A 27,474-nucleotide genomic window follows, 5' to 3' on the forward strand; every position below is an offset into this window, starting at 1 on the left:
TTGCAGTTTTAATGCAGGTTTGGCGCTCAAAGGCGTGGTGCAGAAAAGCAACAAGAGAAGGAAAAGTACATGTTATTCCCAGAGGAACCAAGACCAGAGAGGAGCAGCTCACAGTGTTTCAGCCCTGTCTTAGCCAATGTGGAACTATCACTGTGCTCCCATGCAGATTTACCTATGTTCTTTAATACTTCCTTCCCACCCTCTTGTCTCTGCTGAAACCTTCCCTTGGCACTGGGCTTTCACAAGCAAAGAACCGGGACTGGACTGTGGGTCTGAGGCAGAGGAGGAGAGATGGCAGCAGAGCCCCCTGTGCTGGGTACAGGGTGGAGGGTTACAGCTGTGTGAAAGCTTAGCTACACCCATCTTGTGTACAGGGTTTACTTATATGTGGTGTGTCTCTGACACAAACTCCCTTTCCCCCCTCTGCTCAGTTCATAGAAACATGGAATATTTTGAGTTGTGGGGGACTACAAAGGTTATTGTGTCCAGATATGGATGCTGAATGGATGCTGTTCTTTCAACCATCAAGGTGTTTAACTATACCATGTGTGGATTGGAAGCGGAGGGTCATGTTTGACTGGGTTTTCTATGTTTCTTGCCCTACAGCTCTTCTGTTTGGCCCTGCCCTGGGGAAAAAGACTTTGAGAAGATGGAGAACCAGAGTGGCGTGCTCTTGGGATATGTCCACTGGGAAGGAAAAGAGGAAGGGGGCGAGGAGGATGCAGTGGCTCCTTGTGTTTCTCCTCCCAGCCAAATGAACAGACTGGAAGATGTGCAGGTGGAGATGCTTGAGAAGGCAAGGGAGCTCTTTCAGCTGTGTGACAAGGATGAGAAGGGTTTTATCACCAAGGTGGACATGCAGGTGAGGGGAAAAAAATTCTTCCTCTGTCCTGGGAGGATCTGTAAAGTCATGAGTGGCAGAAACAGGGGACAATGTGGCATGCCTTCACTCTTGGCAAGTGTGCATATGGCCTATGTCTTATTCAGATTTCTAATAACCAGACACTGGCACAGACAGCTGCTAGGAACTGAAACTCCCAGGAGGGCCTCGTGTCTCCAGGGAATTCCTGAGACAAGTGGGACTGCAATTCAAAATTTCTAAGGAATGAGTAAAATAAAAAAAGTTGTGCCTGTTCTTACAAACATCAAGCATGAAGTGGATGGGAAATCTGGAGGGGAAAAAAAATCTTTGTTCAAATTTAAACAAACCCAAAACAAGACCCCTCCCAAAAAACCTACATGATGAATGATCCATCAGCCTCTCAAAAAAAAGTTGAGACAACAAAGTGATACAATCATAGCTAAAGCCTGATTCAAAAACTCACCCTAGACCTGAACTATAATTTGTTCTACAAATGTGTTTTGCTGCTTTCTGTTAAAAAAGTACTTGTTAACAAAATCTCTGTAGTTCTTAGAGTTTTGTTTCAAAGGTTTATCAGGAAGGTTACATGTGAATTGCTTTTCTCCTGCCCCATCTTTCCCCACAGCTACAAAAACCACTTGGCAGGTCCATGCCACTTTAAATATTGACTCACTTTGCTTTGGGTTGTGTGATGCCTAGTTTTTGCAGTTATATTAACAAATTTTTATAAAGTTTTTATCTAAAGCTGCATGTTTAATGGACAGCTGAGGTTTTAGTCTACACCCCTTTGTTTCTTTGGGTGCCCCTCCACACTAGGTGCTCTGGATGTATATTATGAAGGGGAATTGCTTTGCTGCTTGTCCATGTTGTGGGAGTAGTGATACAGTCCCAGCAGGCAGAACGTGACAGAGGAAAGCTAACTCACTGTTATGAACTGAACATTTCCTTTAGGATCTGCAAGAGCTTGGAACTGCATCCAGATACTCACAAGTCTGACCTCCCTCCCTGGCTAAAGAGCTGGAGCTTGCTCCTGGTGTGCCCAGAGGTCTCCTGGAGCAGCAGTGGTCACTGGAGGCTGGCAGTGCCACCTCTGAGCAGGAATGGAGGGAGGCAGGCAGTGAGCTAGAGACTGTGCTTCTGTAGTGGGGGAGAAAGCAGGTTGAACTTTCTGCAAACAAAGTAACCTGACATTCCCTCTCTGAAGTCCTGGTTGAATAATCCAGTAATGGAAAAAATCAACATATCAATGTCTCCACACAGGTATTTGTGTCATCACTCAGCTCTGCTGGCAGACTGTCACACCCTGGGCAGGATGCAGTGCTGAAAGGGTACATTGCTGTGGGCCAGAGCTGAGGATGGCAGGGATACAAGGAAGACTTGAGCTTTGCCTCAAGTTTGTTTGTTCTTTTGTATTTGCAGAGGCTCCAGAGTGAACTCCCACTAACCCCTGAGCAGCTGGAGACTGTTTTTGACAGCTTGGAACAGAATAATAAAGGATACCTGACACCTGTGGAGTTCAGCATGGGTCTAGGTAAGGACTGCACAGAAGCAGAGGAAGGAAAAAGCCCACCTGTGACAGGATGGTTTTTGTTGGTAAGAAAGTGCAGTGGTTTTGCTGAAGCTGCACCTACTATGCAGAACAATGCCCCATGCTCATGTGGACATCACTGGAGAAGGTGGGTGTGTATCCCACTCCTGGAGTCCTTGTGCTGCCTTCTCCAACTGTTCTCTGCCCACCTGGTAGAGCCAGCCACAGAACATTTCCTGCTCGAGAGGGTACATGCAGCAAACTGTGCCTGGCTATCTGATCAGTTGTTCATCTGCACAGAAATATGCCCCTTGGCAACTGTTCCCAGCTGGTAGCAGTGCAGTTCAAGGGCATTAACAGGAGTCTTGTTGGTAGGCTAGAACACTGGCAAATAAGCCTTTGTTGCCTTCTTACTGCTGTCTTTCCCAGACAGTAGGAGAATGCTAATCATTGACCAGAGTCCTCACCCAGCAGCACAGGTACTCAGTTACCTTCTCAGAAAATCTAACCTGTCTCAGAAAATCTGCACCTGTCAGCACCTTCCTTGGACATGCAGAGGTGCTAAGTGGAGCAGGTCAAAGCAAGGGAACACAGGTGGTCTAGGGTTTTCAGAAGTGGTGGAAAAGGCTCCTGAGTTTTGCTGTCCTGATTGCCCAGATTGTGTTTGCTCCTGGATTTCTCACAACTTGGGAGAGAGGGCTTTTTAATGCTGCAATGTGAAAGGTCAGAAACAGCCACTGTGAGAGGAGAAGTTGCAAAGATTTCCCCTAAATAAAACCAGTAAATTATGTATTGTGCCAGCCTGTACAGGGACTGTTTTATCCCACTGAGTGCCTGCTGACTACACCTGTTCATGCCCTGTGTCTCTGTCCTTGTTGTCTTGTTCCACTTCTTTGGGAGAAACAAAAGTCCTGTCAGGAGTGGGAGCTTTCCAGTCCAGCACTGTATGTAGCAGGTGAATGGGCACCATTTGGCATATTGGCATCCACAGTGCCCTCTGTGTTATGACTTGGTTACTCCCAAATCTTGTTGTATGAGGCACATATTTGTCCCATGGGCACAGCCTCAGATGGCCATTGCTGGGAGAGGTAGGCAAGTTTTCTCTTTGTGTCAGGAACCACCCTGTGTTGGCAGCCTCTCTCCATGGCACTTGCTTCAGTCTAGGCAAAACACTTGATTTCTGCATTTCTTTTCTTTATGGTTATTCTCTGTCTGGCATCACTGAAATCCTTTTCAGACTTTGCCCCTAACTCAAGAATTTGGCCTGGCTGTCTTTCTTATGAAGTGTGCAGGAGCAAATCAAGGAAAAGTAGTTCAAGCTGCAATCAAGTCTGCTTCTTGAGAGGGCTCCTTGCTCCTTCTAGGAAATCAAAACAATCTTCAGATCATTCTCTACCTCAATTTTCCCATCTGTAAAAGAGACATAATGAGGCATAATGACCCTTTCTCAAAAGCAGACATCAAAAGTGCCTAATCTAGATGATTCTCTTTAATTAACTGTCTGTTCATCAGGTTTTAACTAAGTAGGGCCTGGACTTCCACATTGCAAGTCTTTTACAGCACATTTTAAAAGTGGAGAGAAGCAGCTAAATTCTGTATTTATGGAGGTAAGAAGAGGTAAAGTTGAGCCCTTTGAAGTATAATAATGATGGATATTTTTCTCCTTAGAGTAGCTTCGTGTTCTCATCTGTGCTCTGTGAACATCCTTGACTCCTGGTCTTGTAGTTGGGATGTCATTTCTGCCTTTTGAACCAAGCAGATGCATTTTGGAAAGGATGAGGAGCTGCTGCTGAAGGCCTGACCTCTGTATACAGATGAGGGGCAGTGTTTTGGCTAGGATTGTTTGATTTGTTGCTTTGAGAAGGATTTGTTCCCAGCACCAGTATTTGTCACATGCCTTGCATAGCAGAAGGTTCTTGTGGCATTAGTGTCTCAGCATGAAACAGAATCCAGAGAGCTGGAATCCATCTGTACGTGGGACGGGGCAGGAGGAGGTGCTTGGAGGGCGAGTTCATTCTCTTCTACACAATGCTAGCAAGAGGCAGTCCTTGCTGTACAGGGCTTGACTCAGAACAGAGGGAACACATGAGGAGGGAGGGCTAATGAGCCCCTCCTCTCCATGTTTTAAGCGGAGGCACTGCAGCATGGAGCACACAGTCCCGGAGAGAGCGTGCGGGATCATTGGCGGCTGGAGCCGGAGCTCTGTGGGAGTGCAGTGACCTCATGCCACACTTTCCGTGCTGGCAGCCCAAGGCCGTGGGTGGGGGCTCATCTGCACACATGTGAGCAGAGCCCTGGCCGCCTGTGGCTGGGCTGGGAGCCAGTTTCAGTCCCAGCACTGCGGAACGGACACTGACATCACTCGGGACGTCAGGACGGAGGCTCTTCGCTGACCAGGAGCTGTATCCTACAGCAGCAGCATGCACGAGGCTTCTCGTGGAGCTCTGTCAGGCTGCCAAGTAGATAGCAGCTCATTCAATGACGTCCAATTTGACTTTATTTATTCTTCTTCTCTTCACCTTCCACCAGGAAAGTTAATAGGGATTGAATTGTGTCAAGGGCCTGGGAGAATGGATCACTCCAGACACGAGGAGACCTTTGAGTCAGGCTGGTCAGATGACTTGGACCCTGCAGATGATGATGATGAAGAGAAACGATTCTGTTCCATGATGGAGCAGCTTGGAGCAGCCCAGTTATTTGAAGAGTAAGTAAGGGAGTCGCATGGCATTGCTTCTACCCCGTTTTGATCTTGCACTACCAAAACTTCAAAGTACCAGAAAAGACCAAGAAGGTGAACCAACCTGCTTGTTCTCTGAAGCACTGCTTGGCCTCTCTGTACTGCTGCCTTGGATTTTCATATGCTTGGTAGCAAATGTGGTGTGGTCTGGGTTTTCTCATCGGGTACCAATTACTTTTAGCTCAGTGCTTTTCACAATTTCCCAAATTCAAGTTCATAACACAGCTGTAAAATGGAACAGCTGGTGGCATACAAGTCCAGCACAGGCAGCAAATGAAAAGAAGCGTGTGAGGGTTAGATGAGGTAAGGAGGATGAGGTAAGGAGGATGAATGTTCTCTGTTCCAAAATGGTGTGTGACTGTTCATATATTTTCAGACAATCAGTTCTAAGAGTCTCTGTGAAGGATGTGTTCAAGGAGCTGCTTGACACTGTGATGATCTTGAAGAGTGTGCTGGACTAAACTGGGCAAAGGGGTGCTCCTGTGAGCCTTGAAACTTGGTAATAATGCCCTTGCATGTAGCCCCAGTAGAGTCTGCTGGTCCCAGTGCCATCCAGCCTTTTTTCAGGCTTTCCAACATGAGGCATTTTGTATAGCTGGTTCTTACTGATGCACACCTGCAGGGCCTGGGGTCCCCAACTGCATCTGTGGCTGTCCTCCTTTTCAGGCTTTGTACTCTGTATTGCCATTTTGCAAGGAGCAGTCCAGGTTAGAAAAAGAGGCAGACAGGATTGGAGACAGAAGCTGAGAGTGATGGAGTTTGCTGCTTTCAGAGGCACAGCTGTCACAAAACAGACGTTTTTTTTTTCCTCATTTTCGTTGTGATGCAAAGCACCTGCATGTTTTAGTGATAAACAACTTATGTCTGGGAAAAAAAAAAAAAAAAAACAACTGGAAAGCTGTTATGCTTCAAAAAACAGGCCAAAACAGACACTGAGAAAGGCCATATTACCATTCTGGGAAAAGAGTCTACTGTTTATAACTCTGCTTTGAGAAGCAGAAGTGCCAAAGTGGAATTGTCTTATGTTTAATTTTGACCACTTACTGGCAGTTTTATGCAATGTGTTCAGTAGCTACTTCATGTCACATCTTTGTGCCAAAACAGCTGTTGTAAAGCAGTAATATCAAGCAGAAGCTAATTGAGGTGAGAGCAGGAATCTGAAATATTTTCACTGCGTTCTCTAGAAAGAAATGGTTTCATTTCCTAACAGGACTCAGTATGTTCTTTTATTTCAAATATGAAGATCTGATGAAGTGCTATAACTTTTTAAACTTGGGACAGGAAAAGAAGGTTGAAATATAATACTGGCAGAGGAAATCAAAAGCTTTTTGGTTGGTTTGTTTTGCTTGTATGTTTCCCCAAAGAATACTAAGGGAGAAAAATACATAGGCAAAGAAAAATAGCTATTTGGATACTGACTATTGGTATAATTATTCTCTATCTTGCAAGGCAGAAACACTTTTCCCCCAAGTGTTTTATGATTTAAAAAAAAATTTGAAAAGCTCTTACCTAAAAAGAAACAAAGAAACATGAAGTGATGTCTGCAGGCTTACAAGACACTTTGGGAATGAAATTTGTAAGTGCTATGTTCAAGTTACAATGAGTTAAATGTCAAAACAGTGTAATTGTTATTGCAGGTTTAGAAAAAGATGTTTTTGCTTTTCCAGGGCTTCCTCTATTATTATCCTGATGTGACACTTGAACAAATTTGCATCTTTTTTTGTGCTGTGGTTTCCAAACCTGTAAAAAAATGAGGACTGTAGCAGCCACTAGTACAGTCTGAGTGGAAGAAAAACACCAATGATGTGTGATGTTTGCTAAACTCTGTGTACTATAGCAGTTTGACCATAACACACAGCAGGTTTGCTGAATATTCATTTCTCCAAGTCTTGATGCAAACACCAAATATGTGATCGATACATACTTTGAAAAGCAATAATTCTGTTTGCTTCCTAGATTATTTTTCTTTCCTTCTTTCAGATGACTTCCTTTATTTTGACCTCCCAACAGATCCCACTCCACATGCATGCTCTGTCACTGTCCAATTTCCCTCTCTGCTGTAATGGTGTAACAGAGATTGTCACAGGAGAAGGGCAGTTTGTCCTGAGTGCATGTTGGAGTTGGAATAGCAGTCCGTAAGATGACACAGTAACTTTTTTGTTTTCCTTCTCTCTTGTATCCTTGCTCCAGCCCACATGAGATTCGTGAGCTCTGGGCTCGCCTACGAAAGGAGCGTCCAGAGCTCTTATCCAATTTTGAGGAGTTTCTGTTGCGTGTTTCATCGTACATAAAGGAGGTGAATCATGAGAAGGAGTCTATGGAACAAGCATTGAAGAGGTAAGGAGAACATCATGGCCATTTGCTGCCAGCAGCCAGCTGATGCTTGGATCCTGCCTCAGATGCAAGGAGAGACAGGGTTACAGGATGCACCAGTAAAAAAGATATTTCTTGCTGTAATAAAATGACTCTTTCTTGGTCTGTTCCCATGGGTTTGCTCTACAGCAGTTCTCACCCATAACATTCAGTCTGGTTCAAATCCCACTCAGTGCCACACAGCTGTTAGCAGGAATCTCTTTCCATGCTCCTCTTTCCTTCAGTAGTTTCTTTTTCTCTCCTGACTGCATGCACCTGTGTTTTGTAGGAAGGAGTCAGATCATGATCGAGAAGTCAGATGCCTTTATGAAGAAATGGAGCAACAGATCAAAGCAGAAAGGGAGAGGCTGGTCTGCCAGGTACCTTCTCTCTCTCTCTTGGCTTGAGGGCAACCTTCCTTTGTTCTGAAGTAGAGATAGTGGCTTGTCTGGCCAAGGAACAGCTCTTACTGTGCTTAGTGTTGTGCACAGCTGTGTATCTTTACTTCTGCAGGAAGCACTGAGGCATGACAGGAGTAACCTGCTCCAGAAGGAATTGCACAACAAAGAGCAGGAGCTGGAGAAAATCCTCTACCGCCAGAAGAAGGTAATGGGATCCAAATCCTTTCTGACAAAGAACATCCCCCTCTGCTGTCTTTCTGCTCAGGCATTTTCTGATGGAAAACGGTGTTCAGATGCTGAGGGTTTGGCACTAGATAATTTGGCTCTAGCTAGTGAAGTCTCCTGTCTCTGAAGGTGTTGAGATGGTTTGTCAAATCATTGGTTTGTCTTCAGCTGTAATGCTGTTCTGTTTTGTTCATGCATTCTCTTACCTGCTTGGTGTTCTCTTGGCACAATCTTCCTATCAATTTTGCAATGCTGGCAAGGAAGATGGGGTAAAAAATTGAAAGTTGTGAGTTTGAAGCTTTTTGTGGTGTATAAGGAGGATGTGTATGGACATAAAACAGCCAGATTTCTCTAGTTTTTGTATTCTGGCTACTCCAAAATGACCCAGAGTGAACAGCCCTGTGACACTTACAGAGGTACATATTGTATACTTGCATTTGGGCACTTGACATACTGATTAGTCAGTCACATAAAAGATCAAAGCACAAACTTTCCTTTAGCCTGCCTTCCCCAGCATGGACATTTGTATGGGATGGTCCATTCCAGATGGCTTTTTCCTTGGTGTCTGAAGAACTGAGATGTGACCCTGCAGTAACAAGTCATGGCAGGTACCTGCAAGATGCTGGAGACTAGGTGGGTATCCCAGTTGGATACCTAGCTGTGATGTGGATGAAACAGCACTTCTCTGAAATCACCAGCTCGTTGTCCAGCAGCTGGAAAAGCCAGCACAACTGAGGTGCCATCAGGAAGGATATTGAGAATAAGACAGAGCATGTGTTTTTCCTGCTGCCCACATCTTTGATGTGCCCCAGTATGTGCAGTTCTGGTCTCCTCTAATTCCACTGTGTCCTTCTCGAGTATGAAGGTACAGAGTGCTAATATTATTAAGAAAATGGAAAATTTGCCTTAGGAAGAGAAACCAGGAAAGTCTAGACTTTGAGGTTTTGGGGAGAAGGAGACTGAGGGAAGATACAATGAGCTTTATGAGCTCAGAAAAGTGATGAATAAGGTCCACACAAAGTCGTTATTCCCCAAGTCCTGCAACAGCAAAGGTGAGGGACACTCAGTATGAATTTTATTTAGAAGAACACACTTCTTTATACAGAGATTAGTGCTGGACTTTTGGCCCCAAGAGGCAGGCAATATCCACAGTTCAGAAATGAATTGGACAAACAAATGGACTATAAGCTTGTAAATATTCATTTATAGGAATAGTCAGAGATGTGGCCTCCAGCATCCCTAGTCCAGGGATCATAGATGGGAAGGGTATGTGAGGGGAATGGACCATAGTTAGGAGCTCAGGCATGCTCTTCCTAGGTAGCATCTGCTCTTGCTGAGGGTGAGAGCAGAATACTTGGGCTGCATGGACACTTCTGTAACTCAAATAGTTCTGGTGCTCCTAACTGTGAGGCTTGTACTGAGCTGTGTGGATAATCGGGTCCCTCTTGTGGCCTAAGACCAGTACTGTGATGGTGCTGTTCCCCAGCATTGCTTCCATGGGCAGACCTCATAAACCGGAGAGTTGTGCATGATGGAGGTTTCTGAGGGACAGCTGTGCTTTATTTAATGCCAGTTCCTTGGCTTTTTAAAATATCTGATCCTGTAAGCAGTAGTTGCTGGTTTTCAGTCTAAACTCCACTGCTCAGCATATGCAGTCGTGCTGAAATATTCCCCAGTGTCCACAGGACTGGAGGAATCCTGGCAAAGCTGAGTGTGGCTTGCCCTTCCAACCTCAGGAGAGAGGTGAGACTTGTGTTTCAAGGAGTCTAGGGAAGGTCAAATCTATTCATTCCTGCTCTTGACACTTCTACACGTGTGCTGGCAGAGAGGAGGGTAGCAAGAAAAAAAGCATTTTATCTTCTGCTATAGTGTGTTGCTTTGTGGTTTTTTATGAGAGAAGGAGAAAGTAGGCTGAGAGAAAAGGCAAGCTGGAGGTGTAAATGTGGAGGCTGACTCTGCCACCTGCTACCATTATCAGACCTGATTCCTGGTGTTTCTAGTTATAAACATGGATTGCATGCTTTTATTTTGGGCTGTAAGTTCAGTTTCTGTGTAGCAGCAGCTTCAGCAGAGGGCCCTGGTTAGCTGGTGGGGCTGACTGGATACTGCAGTGCCACTATGATCCCTCTTGGAATGCCCTGCTTGTCATCTGAGATGGGCAGCTTTGGGGCTGCATCTGTCTGTGACTCCTTCCCAGACTATGCCAGCCATTTGTAAGGAATTGAGTTGCTGGCTGAGTACATGGCAGCAGGCTTTGAACTTCCCAAATCAGGCTTGTTAGTTGTGCTGGGGGCTTGTGCTCTAGTGCTGCCTAGAGTGCAGCTGTGCCCGGTGGCATTTAAATGACATCTCTAGCCCCAGGCCCTGTCTCTAATAGGAGTAAAGGCCACCCACTTTCTAGGTGTAGTGTGAGATGCTCCTAGCACCTCAGCATATCCTCCCTTCAGCTGCCATGGGCTCAGGAATCCCCTAAACTGGAGGATGCATTTCAACAACTCTGCTTAATAAATCCTGACAGACACAACCCTGCTTCCACCCAAATTTTTCCAGTCCTCCTTTGACCCCTATTTGCACTCTGATTCCTACAATGCCTGCCAGCATCAGGCTCCTCATGCTCCCTGAAGCACTTCCTCAGCTGTGCCTAATTGCATTGCTTGGTTCCTCAGTGCTGGCATGATGAGAGAGAATTCCTTCCAGTTCACCCTTCTGCCTCATTGTTTACATCTGCTTTTTCAGCTTGTTTTTACAGTTGTGATTGTAGCACAAAACCTTTCCTCTGTGTTTAACCCCTCCTCCTCCTCTCCCACTGCAGCTGGAACATCAGCTACAGTCACTGAACTCGGAGCAGCTGGAGACCCGTGTGCAGAACGAAAGACTCCGGCACCTGAATGAAAACCTGCTGGAAGAGCTGGAGAAAAGCAAATGGGAGCTAGAGGCAGTGAAGGGGCAATTACAGAAGCTCCAGAAAGAGGCTCAGCTTGAGCAAGAGCAGAAGGACAGGTGGGAAAAAACAGGAAGGGGAGGGTGTTAGGGCAAAGACATGGATAGAGAAGGAAAGGTGGACAAGCAGTTAAAGAAAAAGTATCCCTAGTTAGTTAGGAGCCTTGGTCTCATTAGAAGATTGCTCATCTCTTTTTGAGGAAAAGAAGAAACATCCCAATGGTTTTATGGGCCTAAACAGTGAGTGATATTGCTACCTCTTGCCTAACTTTTGTGGGAAAGGAGTATGTTCTAGAAAATGAGTATAAAAATACAGATGTTCCTCAGCCTAAAGGAGGCTTCTCCATGTATTTTCCAGTTCACTATCCCCTCTATAATGCTTTCTTTAAAGATCCTCTTCTAATCAATTCTGTTCCCATTTCTGGGTTAAATCTAATGATACCTATATAAAACATTGAGAGGTTTCAGATCCAGATGGCAGTGAAGCATCCTTCCCATTTCTAGCAGCTGAGGAAGTAGAGAGGATGAGTTGCCTGCTCTCATGCTGGAGGAGAGCTCTGGTACAACCCAACCATCCCAGCTCCCAGAAGAGTGCTGCTTCTGCTGAATTCTCTTAGCATAAGGCAGGCCCTTGTATTTGAGAATACCATGAGTGCCCCTGAGAGAGGGATGTTTGTGTTTTCTCTCCCATTAATTTATTAAAATTAATATTAAAGTACCTTATTTTAAAATACCTTTTGCCCAGGGATGTGTTTAGAGTCTCCAAGAACATGCAGAAAGAGAAACAAAGCCTCCTTCGGCAGCTGGAGCTCCTCAGGTGAGAACTGGTGAAGGCTGGAGGGAAATGCTGAGCTCTTATGCATGTAAAGCCTGAGGTTTCAGCACTGTGCTCATTTCTCCCATGGAAAGCTACAGGATTGTATTCAAGCAGTGTTTAGACTCTGCTTGTTTTTCTAGGTCCAGACAGAGTTGTGCCAGCTCTGGCACACTGCAGGCTGTGTTATTTCATGAGGTAATCCGTCCTCTGGAGGAATTTAGTCTTTCCTGCTGGCTAAGGCAACCATGTAGAGCCCATGACCTCAGCTGGGATACATAGAAATCCCAATGTGTCTGGCTATAAACAACATCTTTATCTCTGTTCCCAAGCTCTCTTTCTATTCTCACTTTCAAATATTGGGGTTCACTTATTTTTTGACAAGAATCTCATTGTGTCTTTCCTATGTCTTCCTTTGGAGCAGAGAAATGAACAAGAAACTTCGAGATGAGCGAGATGCTTTTGAAGCCAAGAAGCTGGTTAGTCTAAGAAAGAAAACCTTAATTCCCAACCACCCTCCTTTCATCTGCTGCTGTTGCTGTCACCGCTCGGGGGCCTGTCACTTCCACGGGGGACAATGACAAAAGCTCTCAGGGCCTGGTGTTGTGCTTAATACAGACTTTGCAGCACCTCTGAGTCCATGCTGGAGGCAAGCTCTGCTGGTTGCTGCTGCCAACTGCCTGGGTTTAACCCAAGGCACGCTGGCTGGGGACTGTCACACAGCCCTGTGCAGGGCTGCAGTGGGAGCTGCCTGCTGCACATGTGGGGTCTGTGCGTTGTGCCAGGCACTGGGCACATGCAAGGAGGGGAGAGAAGCTGGATGCATCCTGGAGCTGGGTGGTGAGGAAGAAGATGGATTCTCAGATGTGCTGCTGGCTGACTGGGCGTGGAGTGACACGGGAAGGTTTTGGAGTTTTTTGGACTCCCTGAGTTTGTAGCAGATGTTTTCAGAGGTTGCTCTGGGGAGCTCCCCATTCCTGTGAACTCTGCTGGGTGCAGCAGTGAGCCTTGTATCAGAGAATTAGCAGAAAGCAGGATCTCCCTCATCTGGAACTGCCAATCTCTGGCCTTTCCCAGTCGCCAAGATAAGCACAGATACGTGGTCTATTTATAATTCTTATTATATTTTCATTTAAAAGTTTGTTTTCCCAAATGTCACTTACACAGCTGTTCTGCCCTCTTGGACCCATTCCTGCCACCATGTCTTTGCCTGCTCTGCCATCATGCTCCACCTGAAGGTCTGGAAGTAGGTGATATGCAGGGAGGAAAGGCTGTGAGAGCCTTTCTGACTGGTGTGTAAAGGATTCTGGAAGGAAACACAGGGATTGTGCCCATATAGGAGACAAAATGCCCTGCTTGATCCAGAGGTTGGAGTTCTCCAGGTGGAGAGAACTTGGAGAACTTTATTGGTATAAAATAATGTCAGTAACAATTTTGGATAGAGGTGAGGTATGTGTGTTTCTAAAATCAGGAAGATTTTTTTTTTATTCAATCTTCATTTTTAAAGCTGCTAACTATGTGGACGTACACCAGAGCTTCCTGCTCCCTCTTGGAAAAGCCATAAACACAGTCACTCTGTAGCAGAGTCCAGTGCAAGCAGGCAAAGAAAATGGTTTCTTCTCTTTTTTCCATGTGTTGTGCTTCATCAGCTTGTGGGTTCCTATGGGTGGGCAGGTGGCCTGTGGAAACCACAGCTCAGGTATGTACTTCTGTGTGTGCAAAGCTTGTCTGCTTCTCCTCTATTCTCTTGTTCTGCTCCCCTGCTAAGACCTGCTGCTGCAGGTGGACCCAAGACAGACCCCAGCAGAGAGAGTCACAGCACAGAGGGGCTGCTTTCTCCCTTCTACCAGCACTGGCAGGAGGGAATGAGGCACAGGGTGAGCTCCTCCTACCACCATTGCTCATCTAGCAAGGCTCATCTTGCTGGGCAGTTGAAACCTGTACTGGAGTAAGGTTTTTTCCTTTGGCTGCACTCATTTCAGTCCACAGGGAAGCAGGGTTCCAAGGGCTTGCAGAGATGCTGGTATCATCATGTACATACCTGCAGAAGGTCTGCTCCCCAGCCTATCTCACAGTAAGGGGGAGAGAAAATGGCAGTACTTTCTTGCAGAAGCAAAATCGAGAGTCCAGCCTTCTGATGGGGATCCCTAGTGTGCAGCACACTCTCTGACAGAGACTATTACAGGATAAAAAGAAACCCAAGGCCTTAATATCCTCTCTTAGTGATGGGAAGAGTTATTTCCATGAAATGAAGGTGTGGTGAACAGAGATTCTTTCATAGCAAAGATTTTGAAGTGGTTGGAAGGAGGAGTTGGGCTGTATGTGGCTGATAGCAACCCAGTCGCTGCTCCTTTGCTCTTCTCAATTCCCAGCTTAATACCTTGCTCTTCATAAGAGTTTCTGGCCTTGCCACAGTGGGCAGACCCTGGCTTCACTGCACTGTGGGGCACTCTCTTGTCCCAGGCAAGAGAGGCTGGGTCACATGTGGCTATTTCTGTCTATATGCAAACCACTGATGGGTATTTTTAAGACCCAGGGGTTGCAGGTTCAGTTTTACACCCATGACCCATCTGGCTATGGAGTTATGCTTGCATGCTTTATGCTGACAGAGCAAATTTCATGTCTGTTCATTGAGAAGAGTGTTTTGGTACTTTGACTATATCTGACATGTATTTTTATTTCACTGGTAAACCAGAATCTTTCCCATTCAAAATGCTTGTACATGTGTTGTTGTGGAATCCTTGTCATCATGTTTTACACGTTGTGATGTTGCATCTATCCCTTTATCATCCTGGTGAAAAGCCAAATGTTACACAAACCTGGCAGGCCAATAAAGCATGGCAGAACCAATGGCAAAACATGCCCCATTGTTCCTCCTTTCTTACCCAAGTATGTGCTGTTCCCTCTCCAGGTAAGGTGGTGGCAGAGCAGAATGTGGGGGAGTCCTTTTGCTCTGCAGGTGACTTGAAGGTTGTGACTCAGCTCCAGTGGCCTGTAACACAATTTCCTTCTTTGTGGGGCTAGAGGGTGCCCTCGAGTGAAGCTGCTCAAACACTGAAAACTTCCCCTTCTGTCCCTGCTGGAGAGCCACTGGTAGTCTGTAGCACAGCCTGGGTGTGTTGACAGGAATGTTATGTACTTGGGGGTCATTTGCCTTGGAAGATTTATACTCCACAATTGTGAGCCTCTCAGTGCTGGATTGTTTCTGTAGCTGGAGGTTCTCTTGAACATCAGTTTTATATGTAAAAAATATTTTGGTTTTTTTCCCTACAAAGTTCCTAGTTGGGTCAGGCCCTCTGTGGAGTCCAGATTGTCTCCTTTTGTTAGACTACATTGCATTAAAGGTGTTCTGGAAGTTCTGACCAACAGAACAGCTTCTTAATTTTTTCACCTTTTAAATAAGTCTTCAATAAAGATTATTGAAGAAATAATCTTCGTAGTCCTCCAGGCTCTGAAAAGCATGAAGGAAGGCCTGTCCAGAGCTGCCTGCAGGTGTTTGGTCAGTTCGAATCTGCTGTGAGAAGCAGATCTGGCAGACTGCAAACCCTTCTTCCTCCACCTTTTCCCCAGAAATAACTTGTAAGGACGTGTTAGAAATCCTCAGATTCACAGACTGAATACATCTCCCACTATCCATGGGATATTCCCCCAGTGCTGATGTGATGGGCACCTTTCCATGCTGTCTCTCACTTCACTTTTTGTTGTGTGGCCAGAGCAGTGACTGCTGGGAATGGCAAAGCTGCTGTATGGAGGGAAGAGGGTTGGGAGAGATGTTGTCTCGCTTCCTCCTTCTCTGAGGAGCTGGTAAATATTGGCTGTAGGAAGTGTTCAGTCTCTGTGGTAAGCGGGAGGAAAGCACAGAAAGGGATGTTGGTGTAAGGCAGAGCATGGACATCGCCCTTTCTTGAGCTGCCTCCTTCCTTTCCTGTGCTTCATGGGCAGCTCTAGGTGAGTACAGGTCAGGGAAGGATACTAGTTTCTTCTGAGGAAGGGGCAATTGGTCTGTCCCACAAAACATCAGCATAAGAAAGATGCAGGTGGGGAAAGAGAGAATCAGCTGTAAGACCAAGTGGAGAACAAACCACAGAAATAAAGACTCTGGCTGACTGGAGTTTGGGGCAGCTTGGGACATCAGTTTGAGACCTCAGCACTTTGACGGATTTTAAAGTGAAGGAGAAAGCAGCAACAGTGATGGCTTATTGCAGGAATTAAATTATTTGAACTGAGAAAAGCAAGCCCTGTGCTCATCTCTTTGAGCCTTCTAGTAAGGCAATACCACTGCATGGTGTGGGGCTGCCAGGGCTCCAGCCTTGCCTCCCCAAAGTGCTCTACAGAGGTGGGGAGTGGTTGAACTGGGCTGTAATCACATCCTTCATTCCTTCTCTTTTCAACTTCCAGGTGCCTCAGAACACAAAGCCCCTGTTGAAGAAAGGGTCAGTGCTAGGCAGTTGCCTGCTGGAGGACAAGCCTGTCAAACGGTTAGATGGGTGTCTGTGTCGTGTCCATGGTGTCAGTCTGTGCCCACCGCAGTACCCTGTCAGTCAAGCTGTGTCCTGTGTCTGGTTCTCCCACCTTGGTACTGGCTGGTTTTGGGAGCGTGGTGGGGGGCAGCTTTTTTATGGCTCTAGCTGTCTCTTGGCATCAGGTGGCGTTGGCTCAGCATGAAGCTGAGGATACTGTTCACTAATTTCCATAGGGAGGTGGCCCTGCTGCTGCTTCTGCCTGCAGCAATGGGGGAGAAATCTAAATATCAACCAGAAGGTCTGGGACTGTTAATGGGATGGGAGTCACAAAGGCTGCCTCTTTCTGAGTCAGACAGTTCTTTTGAAAGGACTGGATCAACTCCCAAGAGTGACAGTTCATCCTCAGGCACAAATCCTGTCCACTGGTGCCTCATGCCAGAGTCCATATCCCTGGGGCATGGGAGAGGGCAGAAATTGCACAAGGGTTGGGTTCTTTCTGGCAGCTGAAAGCCTCGAGGAGAGGGCCTGGCTCCAGGTGGGTTCAGCCTGCTCATCTCCCTCTACACCTATGCAGATGCTCACCTGGCACACCAGACCTCCCTTCAGCCAGGGCAGGCAGCACATCTGTGTGGCCAAGGCCCTTTCTTTTTTTTCCCACTCTACAAGCAGAATATACAGTGACCTGGCTTGGAGCTGGATCTCACCTGCAACTGCTGACCCCAAACAAGTTTTAAAGGCAGTGTGCTCCCCTATTTCTTACCAGGTCTCTGCGAAGTTTCATTGTTCCCCAGTTTCTCCTGGTGCCAGCCAGAGACATAGGTCTAGGCATAGATTCTTCCAGCTTCAATTTACCCTTAATGCTTGCAATTCTGGTAGTAGCATTTAAGGATTTAGCTCGAGGCTCCTTGGCTCATGGATTGTGGTAGACTGTGCAGGAAGGCTGATTCTTGAGCCCAGAGCTCTGAGGTAGAGCTCTTTCATGGGTGTGTGATTGCCACTTTCTATACATTGAATCAGATAACCAAGTTCTCACATCTCCTTCCCCAATTATTTCTTGCAAAGATGCTTCTAGCTGCTGCTGGAATAGACCTCCTAGAAAGGCTTAACAGTTGGAGAAGTTTGGCAATGAAGGTGATGAGAGAAGGGAAGTAGTTGTTGGCCCTGTCTCTGTCCCAGTGGTGTGTCACACCATGTCGCTTGAGAAACATGAAAAGAAATCCATTAGATCTGGGTCACTGTTCAGAGTTTTGTGTTTGCCCCTTTGCTCCCACTAAAGAGGGTCTTGAGATCTCTCATTTTGTGATTTTATCAGCCTTGGGAGATGGGCACCATTCCCAAGAGCCTGAGACTGAGAGTATGTGCCCATTTTTAAGAGGGAGAAGTTCCAGCTGGCTTGGCTCTGGACTGGCATTTGAGGCAAATGCAGGGAGGGCAACCAGGAATGTGAGCTCCCTTTCATAGAAAAAAGTGTAGGCATGGCAGCAAGTGAATTTTGCAACCCAGATGAAGTGTACTTGCTGGAGTGAGAAAGAAGAATTGTTTGGATTCTTGCACTTATAGAAAGAAAAATGTTGCAGAGTGGGGTGGGATGTCCTGCCTCTGAAGAGACTGACTGTAGTGCACTCTGGTCACTCCAGTTTGCTTCCAAACGCAGTCTGCTGTGGAGACATCTGTGGTAGATAAATATCTTCAGCTTAATACTAGGTCTTCTTGCTGCTTTAGTTCTTTAACCATAGAAAACCAGTGACGTTGCCTTGCCCCTCAGCAGTGATTCCAGTAGTTTAAATTGGTTATTTTAGGTGTTCTCTTGAAAGTTGTTCTTCCAACTACCACATCAGCTCTGCCCCCAGTGCATCAAGCTGGTCTCGTGTGGGCACAATCTGTTATTTATTTTTAAGGTATTTAGTAATAAAAATACAGAGGTAATTATTACTGCTCTTTTTTGTTTGTTTTGTTTTTGTTTAAAAAACCTCTCATATGTTTTGCCTCATTTTTTCACTGCTGGGGGTAGCAGTAGGCAAAGAATTCCTGAAAAAATGAAGTGGCAATTTTTATTAAAATTAATGAAATATTTGTCAGCACATATGAGTACAGCACAGCTCTGGTGAACTCTCTCTTTCCCTAGGGGAGCCACTGATGCTTTAGTCACAGGGAGTGTGGGGAGTGAATATATAGAGTTCCTGCAAGAGCTTCATATACACTAATTGGACTGCATTTGTTGATTGGGAATTTGCAACCACCTCCTTTCCCTATCTCCTCACCCTCTCCCACCCTGTCTGTGCTGCTTGTGGACTTTAATGCAGACAACTGGCTTCTGCGGACCTTCCCTTCACCTTCCCAGTGGATGTGGCAGTGGAAGAACCCAACAGAAAGAACTGTAAATACTTCCCAGGCAATGGGGTATGGATGAAGACAGGAGAAGGAGACAGCACAAACTTTGGAGAGAACAGCAGAGATGAGGAGAGATGGCCCTTGGCAGCAGATCCTGAGTGGTTTAAGGTGACTTTGAAGGGTGACTCTGACTGCAGAAAAAATGCAGATGGCTTAGCTGCTGCTCCCCTGCCTCCTCGAGCCCAGCCTGTTGGCACTGAAACCAGGGTGAGTGCAGTTACCTGGGGTTATTCCTCAAACACCTGCTGGGGACTTGAGAGTCTGACACTCTTCCCACCATCTCCAGCTCCACAGATTTACAGTGCAGGGGCCTAATCCCTACATCAAAGCACTGCCTGCAGCTGGGCTCTTAAAACCTCATGCCTTTCTTCCATTGTAGCTCCAAGCACTGGAACCAGCCAGCTGTTCCCCAGATCGCATCTTTAAAGTGGTGTTTGTAGGGAATTCTGGTGTTGGGAAGAGTTCCTTCATCCACCGCTTCTGCTATGACAGGTTCTTGGCTGAGCTCAATGCAACCATTGGTAAGTAATAGGGTGCCTGGCTCCCCTGGATAAGGAAGGTGGGAAAGTCAGACTGGGCAAATGCTTTTTTGCCTGTATTATAGCCCAGCTAGAGGTAAAGATGATCCCTCTCCCAGTATTGAATCAATCTTGCAATTTCCCTGAATTAAGTGGAGCTGGTCTGGCCATGATAATGGCAAGCTGCTCTCCCCATGCTACCTCATAATCATTGTCACCTTCCTGACAGGTATTGATTATCAGGTGAAGAGTCTAATGGTGGATAACACCCAGGTTGCCTTACAGCTGTGGGATACAGCTGGACAAGAGAGGTAAGCACTTCCTGCCAGGCTCAGTGGAGGAAAGGGTGCATGCAGCTGGTTTCTGTCCCTGGGGAAACTATCAGCTTCTGAAGGACCAGACAGGTCATGACAGCTATTCCAGTGCTGAACCTGCAGCAAAGGGATGTTCCAGGGGTTTCCAGAAGCTGTGACTGTGAAGCAGAGCCTGGAGAGATCACTCTGAGGGTTGACAGAAAAGGAGTTTTCCATGTCTGACCTGCATGCTTGTGGCTCCAAGCAGTCAAAGCCAGCTGAATTAGCATGACTTGTGGGGAAGATGATTTGAACTACCCTGCTGGACTCTGTCAGTGAGGTTATTGGCCCTTTTCACTGCCCCTTCTGCTGACAGACTTGTGGAAGTGATAATCCTTGGTAGAGAGATTTTGCAGTTTTTAGTGACGCTGAACACTGGTTCCCCATCAAAAACATGGGATATCTCTAGACGTTACCAGCAGTGTTGGTGAGGATCAGAGTAGTAGAGGATACATTTGACCCTCATCTGCTACTAGAGATGAAGGCCCATCACTGCCTCCATGTGAATTATATTTTATGTGGAATATAATTTGAAGCTTAAGATGAAAAGCTATTTCAAGAGGGCCATGAACCTCAAGGGCCTGACAAAAATAAGCACTGGGTATTTTGAGCTAAATATGTTCTGGAGGCTGGCCTTCAGGGGGCAGCCAAGGTCATGGGAATATTCTAATCCTAAACTGTGCCAATGATGCTGTCTGTCTCTAGACCATGCAGAGCTGGTAGGAATGTACTAAGTAGGAGTATGTATTAAAAAGCAACTCTCCCTTCCAAAATTAGGCTTCATGCTGAAGAAATAATTATTTCTGAGGGGACTCCTGTGGTTATTTTGATGCTGAAACTGAGCAGTAAGGGAAGTTGCTGTGACATAAAAGGTGACATTTTATTGAGGCTAGATTGCAGCAGAGGCCAAATCACAATTCAGAGGCCAAACTGTCTCTGCAGAAGGACCTTTAGCACAGGCTCCTGCAGCACTTGCAGGTCTTAGATGTGTGACCACAAGAGAGAGCTTGGCTCAGTGCTGATACCAAACAGGAGACCTGGGAAAAAACAAAAGCCTTTTTTTCTTCTGGAGGAATAGTAATGACTTCTAACTAGAGGTGTCCAACTGTAAATATCTAAGGAAGAGATGGAAGAACCCCTTGGAGCATGCAAGGAGAACTCCTTGGTGACTTTCCTGAGACTGATGCATGATATCTATGATGTTTCTTCTGGAGCATCTTGCCTGGCTGGCAGTTCCAGAGGTGCACCTTGACTGCCAAAGATACATTCTGTGCTTACTCAGTTGGGTAGGTGCCAGAATATTGTGTCCTTATTGTAGTGAGAAAGAACAGCTTCAGGCAACTATCTGAAGAGTACAGGAGGATAACAGCTGTAGGTTTTCTTGGCTTGCAATAGGAGAGTTTGTTATCCTGTGCAGGAAATACACAGCTCGCCACTGAGATCTCAGGACTTTTGCTACATTTATTAATTCCCAAATTACATTGTTAATTCCATCAGTTTGAAATCAGGGGCTTATATCATGGCTCTGTCACAAAGTACTTACAAATTCTAACGTTTGGGTTCATTGTTTGATGGGCTTTGGTTGGAATCTATTCACAAAATACAAGCCTGTGGTTTTAAATGGTACAGACAGGAAAAAGTCTGGCAGGAGCTTTTCTTGGAAATTGAGTCTAGCTCCTGATTTTTTATGTATAATGGCATTGATTTATAGATTCAATAGTGGAAACAGACTGTACTGATGCTGAGTTCTTAATTGCTGTTTTGGCAGCCCTGGGGCAAACATTATGCGTGCCTAGTTTGTACTGTGGTACAGCTTAGTCTGTAGATTCTTCCAGACTATAGAGAAAGATCATGTTTTCTGCATCAGTTTCCCTTTTAATAGGAAATTACCTTTTCTTATCCCACCCAAATAGATTCTTCTGCTTCTCTCTTCCTGACCTGCAAAGGTCTTCTTTCTTGCTTTCCCAGCACCATGCATTTGTCAAGATTCCTGCTTACCCACAGCTGCCTGGCCTGTCTCAGAGGTGCAGGGATCTGTGTGCAGACACCAGCCCAGAGGGACACATCATGCCAGGCCATGCAGAGAGCCTGCACTGACAGACAGATAATCCCACTCTGTCCCTTCCCACTGCACAGCTGAGGTTCTGACAATGCTTTGGTTGTGTCTGGGCTCAGGTTTCGGAGCATCACCAAGCAGTACTTCCGGAAGGCAGACGGGATCCTGGTGATGTACGACATCACGGCCGAGTGCTCCTTCGTGGCGGTGCGGAACTGGATGAGCAGCATCCAGGTGAGAGCAGGGCCTGGGTGCTCCCTTGCTCCACATCAGCTCCAACAGTCTGTCTGCAGGAGACATTTTTCAGTCAGGAAATCCTACTGACCTTGTGAACGGAATAATCAAAGCAGATGCCTGTGGTGGTGAGTTTGGAACCAGAGCTTTGTGTTGAAGGTAACAAAGCCAGTGGTAGCCCATCAGGGAGGGCTGTTTCTGTGGCAGAACCTGCCAAAACAGTAGTGTGGGTTTGTAAGCAACTCATGTGCACTGTGTGCATCTCCTAAACTTGGTCACATCCCACCTGTGCTCAGGCAGGGAGATCTCCTGGTGTCTGGCACAGGAAAGGGAGGTGGTCCTTTTTATTTCCTTTTTTATTTTAAAATTTGGTAACAATATATTAATACTGTTGAATTTCCCCCTATATTTTATTTCCCAACACTAAGAACATTTATCTGTGCTTATATTTTCTTGGGGATACAAAAATACCTCTCTTTATAATTTAAATTAGTTGTGTGTAGATGATCACGAGGTGAAGGGAAATTTTCAAGGGCAGTTTTGTTTTGATTGTGCTGAGTCTGAAAAAAACCAAGATCTCAGTGGAATGAATAAGTATGGGTTGGAGGATTCTAATATTGTTATTTTCCACAAGCCTGTGGGGGAAAAACAAACAACCACTTATGTCGTGAAAGATCAAAGGTTAAGATCTTCAAAACCTAACCAGCCTCTGAAAAGAAGGTTCCTTTCAGGAAGAAGGTTAAACTGAGCACACAGAAAATCAAACCACATGAAATCTGCATATTTTAGTCTCTTTTTCCTCTCCCCATCTGTGTATTTATTTTGTTTTGAAGCTGTTCAGGTTCTGTATGTCATCCAGGGCACTTCAGTGGGGAGAAAACTTTGAGCCCTGTTCTTACTCTGACCATGTTCTAGTGAGCCAGTGGAACTATAGAGAGTTTGACCAGAGGTAAGGGGCTCCAGGAATTGCCTAGGAATAACAGTTCCAATAGAGACAGCTTACAAGGCTGAAGGTTGCTCAGCTTGCTCGGCCAGTGAATTTTCAGCAAGGAATCATTGAGTTTAGGACTGCACATTAGACACAGGACTGCACATACAAAAATTACTGAGCTTATTAAGAAGATCTACCAGATCACGAATTCCAAAGTGCCTATGGGGCAAGATGCTTTTTTTTTAGGCTTCTTATTTTCCTGAGGGGCACTTATATCCTGTCTCCCCTCTCTCACCATCCCAGCTGAACACACCAAACATTTGGAACGTTTCCCTAGTTCAAGCTTCCTTTCACAAATCCCTGGGACTATTGAAGGAATGGCCCTTTAACGATCTAATGAGCCTGGTCCTGCTGCCACTGAATGTTTTGTTTGCTTGAGCTGGATGGATCTGCTCTGAGTGGCCAGTGGTCTCTAGGGGTCTTTATTTCTTTTGCAGGAAGGTATAGAGGACGGAGCTGTGGTCTTTTTGCTTGGAAATAAATTGGATGCTGTGCAGAGAGAGACCCGGAACGTGCCCAGGACGGAGGGGGAAAGGCTGGCAAAGGTGTGACTCGGTGCTCTGCTGCTTGACCTGCTCTGCAGCCACCCCCCAGCTTTGAGCAGGGCAGTCTGGCTGGCAGAAAGCCCTTCTTGGAGCCATTTCTCAGTATGGTACCTTCTCTCTCCCTCCCATCTCCGGTTTCTCCAGTGTGGGCATGTACCCAGGTCCCTCTGGTACAAGGGAGGACGAGGTGGTGGCCTGTATGTAGCAGACAATGGCCCTTGAGCAGGCTAATGTATTTCTCTTGGGATTGATGTCTCATTACAATCTTTCTGAGGGGAACATGCATGGCTGATTTCCTGTTTGAGGGCTCCCTAACGCAACATCATCCTGCCTCTTTTCTCACTCCCTTGTCTGCCTTCCTGCTGGCACCTTGGCCCCTGGGTGGGGGGAAACAGGGTTTCAAAGGTGTTTCCTGACTTCTGGACTCACAACAAAAAGATAAGGGAATCAAGGTACCCTGGATAGATGTTTTCCCAAACAACTCCCCCAGCGCTCCCATTTGGATGCTATGGCTTGGCCCCCGGTGCTGAAAAAGCATCTCCTTCTGGATTGGTGAGCAGGGTGTGCACCCCAGCAGGGTAGCAGCCACCTTCCTGACTGCAGTGGCCCTTGGCAGGGTTCCTGGGGTGAGGGTGGGCCAGCTCCCAAGGCTGTGGGTGAATGGGGATGGTGGAGAGCTGGCAGTCACCGTGGGTGCTTGTTGTGCTCTCTGGCAGGAGTACAAGGCTGTGTTCTACGAGTGCAGCGCGATGACCGGCTACAACATCATGGAGCCCATGCTGCACATGGCCAGGTCAGTGAACAGCAGCAGTCACTGGGACACTTCCCCAGCTGGAGGTGACTGGTGTGGGCTCTCCTGGGCAATGGGCAAGAAAAGGGGTTGTCAGAGACTCACTTCCTGTCACATCCCAAAAGAGACCTGACTCCAGGTCTTCTGTGCCTGGAGAGCACCAAGTGTAGACTGGACTCTTTGCACAGAAAGCTTCACCTGGTAGAACTGGCTGTTGCAAGACTAGGAGTTTAATTTGAGTATTTAATCACAAAAACCTAGCATACTGTCCCAGATTTTACAATGGTGTTTTCAATTTGAAGTCTTCATGCAGCTCTAAGGGTTCTTAATATCTGTCTTAATAAGCACTGTACAGACTGAGCTATTTCAGTGGCAGTAGTATTAAAAGGAGGTAAGATATTGTTCAGCTGAAAGAATTTTTCTCTAAAAATTTTAGCTAAAAAAACCCCAAACAAGTAGTTTTTGGAAAAATGTATTTCAAATCTCACAAGAAAACTATCGTTTTGTTTTCTTTCATCTCTTCACCTCCTCCTGCGTTATCTCTGTTAAAGCCACAGCAGGACATAGCTGTTCATTAACTGGGAGGATTTATCAGCTAGGTGAATCATATCTCCCATAGCACGTGCCTTCAGCATGCTTTATTACCATGGTGCTGCCCAAGATGGCCCAGGCAGCGGGAGCAAACAACCCAGGATGCTGACATGGGGGATCTTGGGAATAAGGCACAGGCCACTCACACTGGTACTAAGCCATGGTAACCTCCCACCTCATATGTGTCCAGTTTTTTTCCCTGTTCCCTGGAAATCCATGCTTATTCTCTGTGTGTGGTTTATCTAGCCCAACTTCCAGAAAAGTCCAGTCTTTGGGCCTGTTGCTTCTTGCCATCCTAAATGTAAATCCTAAATGGCTGGTGGAGAGCAAAGGGCAGAGGCAAATCTTTGGCAGGAAGAGCTCAGTAACTGACTGTGTTCTTGATCTGTGCTGTTCTTTCCAGGTTGCTGACAGCACAAGAAGACAGGCAGAGGGAGAATGCCCTGCAGCTGGAGGATATCAGCAGGAGGAAAGGGTGCTGCACATAAAGCACACCAATGTGTCAGTGAGAGACATGTGCCAATGCTGTATCATGAAGCTGGGGGTTCCTTTCAAGCAAGCTGAATCTGATGGTATCAGCTCTCTAGAGACTTGGGGAAGGTGCAGCTTTTCCCAGTCTGTGAATCTGAGGCATAAATCAGGCCAAAATGTGCATATTATCTGCACTGTTCTACTTCACAAGTCTGCATGCAACCCTGGTATCTCGAGGCTTCTGCTTCTTTGGGGGAATTTGGCTGGTCTTAGCTAGCAGGGCCCTCTGTTTGGAGATGTTGGTTCCCTGTAAAGGGATGAAGTTTTGCTCCTGTTCTTTCTGGCAAAGAAGTGGCCTAGCAGCAGAGATAGGAGAACACAGTGGGTCTGTATTAAATAGAATTTCCATGTAAGAGAGAAAGAAATTATTTTAAATTTGGACTAGCTCTAATTAGTGATCCATCTGTCTGAGAGAGAAGCATCTCTTCTTGGTTCTGCAGCAGCAGTGCTCAGCTGAGAGCCTGCTGTGGTGAGTGAGAATGCTTCTACCACCTCCTACAAGATCTGCATCTGGATTTACCGCAGGATTTGTTTGGACTTGTTAATATTGTAGCTAACAGATTCCATATGTGATTATAGTATGAACAAGTCATCCCAATGGCTTTCATGGCTTTGTCACCCTTATGGACCTTTCCATTGTCCTAGTGGATGTTTACAGAGCACAGCAGCTGCCCTGGGACCCGCAGGCGCTGGCATGTGCTGCTGATTCATAGCCCATTGCAGGGGCTCCCAGGGGAGCCATATATAGCCTGTTTTAAGGCTGAATGCTGCCTGTTTCCTCCCATTCTCTTATCCTTTCCTGAAGAATCTCCAGAAACTTGGAACAGCCTTATCCACTGTCATGAAAGATCCCGCCAGAGTGCTTTCAACTGCCTGTGGGCTAGAAGTACAAGGCAGCTGCCTGTGTGAAATGTACCTTTTCCTCTTGCAGAGACCTTGAACAACAGCCACAACAGCCTCACTTTACTGGTGAAGGGCATGAGAAAGAGCTGAACTAAACCTGTTCCCATTGGAAAGGGGCCTTCTTGTCACGAAGGGTTGGGGCAAAGCAGGGCAACGAGGGGCACGGGCAGAGGTGGGAGCTGTCCCCAAAAGTGCTCCTGTTGTCAAAGCTGCTGTGTGCCTGGGCATGGAGCTTCTGGGGTGTGATGCTTTCTGGTTTGCAGCTCAGTGGCTCTCAGAACCTTGGGATTAAGTGAGATTGTTGTTAGTGCCCTTTCCCCTTTTGTCTTCGAGGCTGTTTCTGTATGTGACTCGGACATTTTAAGCACAAGATATGATACTGCAGCTGTGATGCAGCCCCCAAACCTTGCAGCATAGGGAAGGTCTGTACTTGTCCATGGTCTTTCATCTCTTGGGATGAGGCGGTTACTCTGAATGTCTTTTTATTGCACAAATTTCGCTGGAAAAATCCCAGGCAGGAAAAGTGCTCTGAGTCACCTACAGACCATCAGCATCACAATTTCCATGGTTCCTCCTGGTGCCCTTCTGATAGGAAAGAGGATGTTTTTCTCTGGAAGAGCAGGATTTCTGAGTAAAAGGAGGAGCTACAAGTAGTAAGATCCTGCTCAGTCCTTACTGTTGGCTGGCTGTGGCTCACACTGTATAACTGCACTAAAGCCTTCCAGTGCTGCCAGGGGAACTGCTCATGTTTCCAAGAAGCGACGTTTGGGAAGGGAAATCCGTGCTGAGGTGTTCTGAACATGCACCTCCCACGCTCTGTACACAGCACACCTGAGACAAAGGTGTGAAATAGAGCTGACACACAAATATGGGCTAGTTCTGTGTATTACCTTTATCAGTGCTGTCATACTGCAATGACAAGAACCATCAGGCTCTTTTAATGTACAACCTTAAGTGTGTTTTCTTAGTGTGCAAATAGTACGGGTAATAAAGAAACGCTGTCTTAGAAGTGGTTGTGGTGAGAGACTTTTTTCAGGTGCTGCAGGAGATTCAGCCTCCCATCTTCAATCACTGATGATCGTAGTGTGACCTTTCCTTCTCACTGCTCCCATGGAGGGACACAGGGGGTCTTACAAACAGGGAAAGAGTTAACCAGGACCCTGTGCCTTGGAGGCAGCTCAGGAGAAATTAATCTCCAGTCTTTTTCAACCTCCTTTAAGCAGCTGGAGTGCTGCTGATTAGGGAAGGC

The 27,474-nt window shown here is 46.3% G+C and overlaps 1 protein-coding gene across 6 annotated transcripts in view; it reads left to right on the plus strand.

Annotated features, from left to right (window-relative positions):
- The window catches only part of CRACR2B (calcium release activated channel regulator 2B), a 45,695-nt gene extending 18,461 nt beyond the window's left edge, over positions 1-27,234 (plus strand). For all 6 annotated transcript variants that reach the window (XM_033062846.1, XM_033062848.2, XM_033062849.1 and 3 more), the window contains exons 2-18: positions 607-862; positions 2,282-2,393; positions 4,920-5,094; positions 7,318-7,464; positions 7,769-7,859; positions 7,993-8,085; positions 10,918-11,105; positions 11,791-11,862; positions 12,284-12,338; positions 16,258-16,337; positions 18,626-18,920; positions 19,093-19,234; positions 19,461-19,542; positions 21,760-21,874; positions 23,303-23,410; positions 24,127-24,203; positions 25,195-27,234. In XM_033062846.1, coding sequence (XP_032918737.1) covers positions 650-862; positions 2,282-2,393; positions 4,920-5,094; positions 7,318-7,464; positions 7,769-7,859; positions 7,993-8,085; positions 10,918-11,105; positions 11,791-11,862; positions 12,284-12,338; positions 16,258-16,337; positions 18,626-18,920; positions 19,093-19,234; positions 19,461-19,542; positions 21,760-21,874; positions 23,303-23,410; positions 24,127-24,203; positions 25,195-25,279 — 2,130 coding nt within the window. In that variant the 5' untranslated portion in view covers positions 607-649 and the 3' untranslated portion in view covers positions 25,280-27,234. The remainder of the gene's footprint in view (positions 1-606; positions 863-2,281; positions 2,394-4,919; positions 5,095-7,317; positions 7,465-7,768; positions 7,860-7,992; positions 8,086-10,917; positions 11,106-11,790; positions 11,863-12,283; positions 12,339-16,257; positions 16,338-18,625; positions 18,921-19,092; positions 19,235-19,460; positions 19,543-21,759; positions 21,875-23,302; positions 23,411-24,126; positions 24,204-25,194) is intronic.
- The last annotated feature ends 240 nt before the right edge of the window (positions 27,235-27,474 follow it).

The sequence above is a fragment of the Catharus ustulatus genome, chromosome 6, assembly GCF_009819885.2.
Source record: "Catharus ustulatus isolate bCatUst1 chromosome 6, bCatUst1.pri.v2, whole genome shotgun sequence".
Lineage (NCBI taxonomy): Eukaryota > Metazoa > Chordata > Aves > Passeriformes > Turdidae > Catharus > Catharus ustulatus.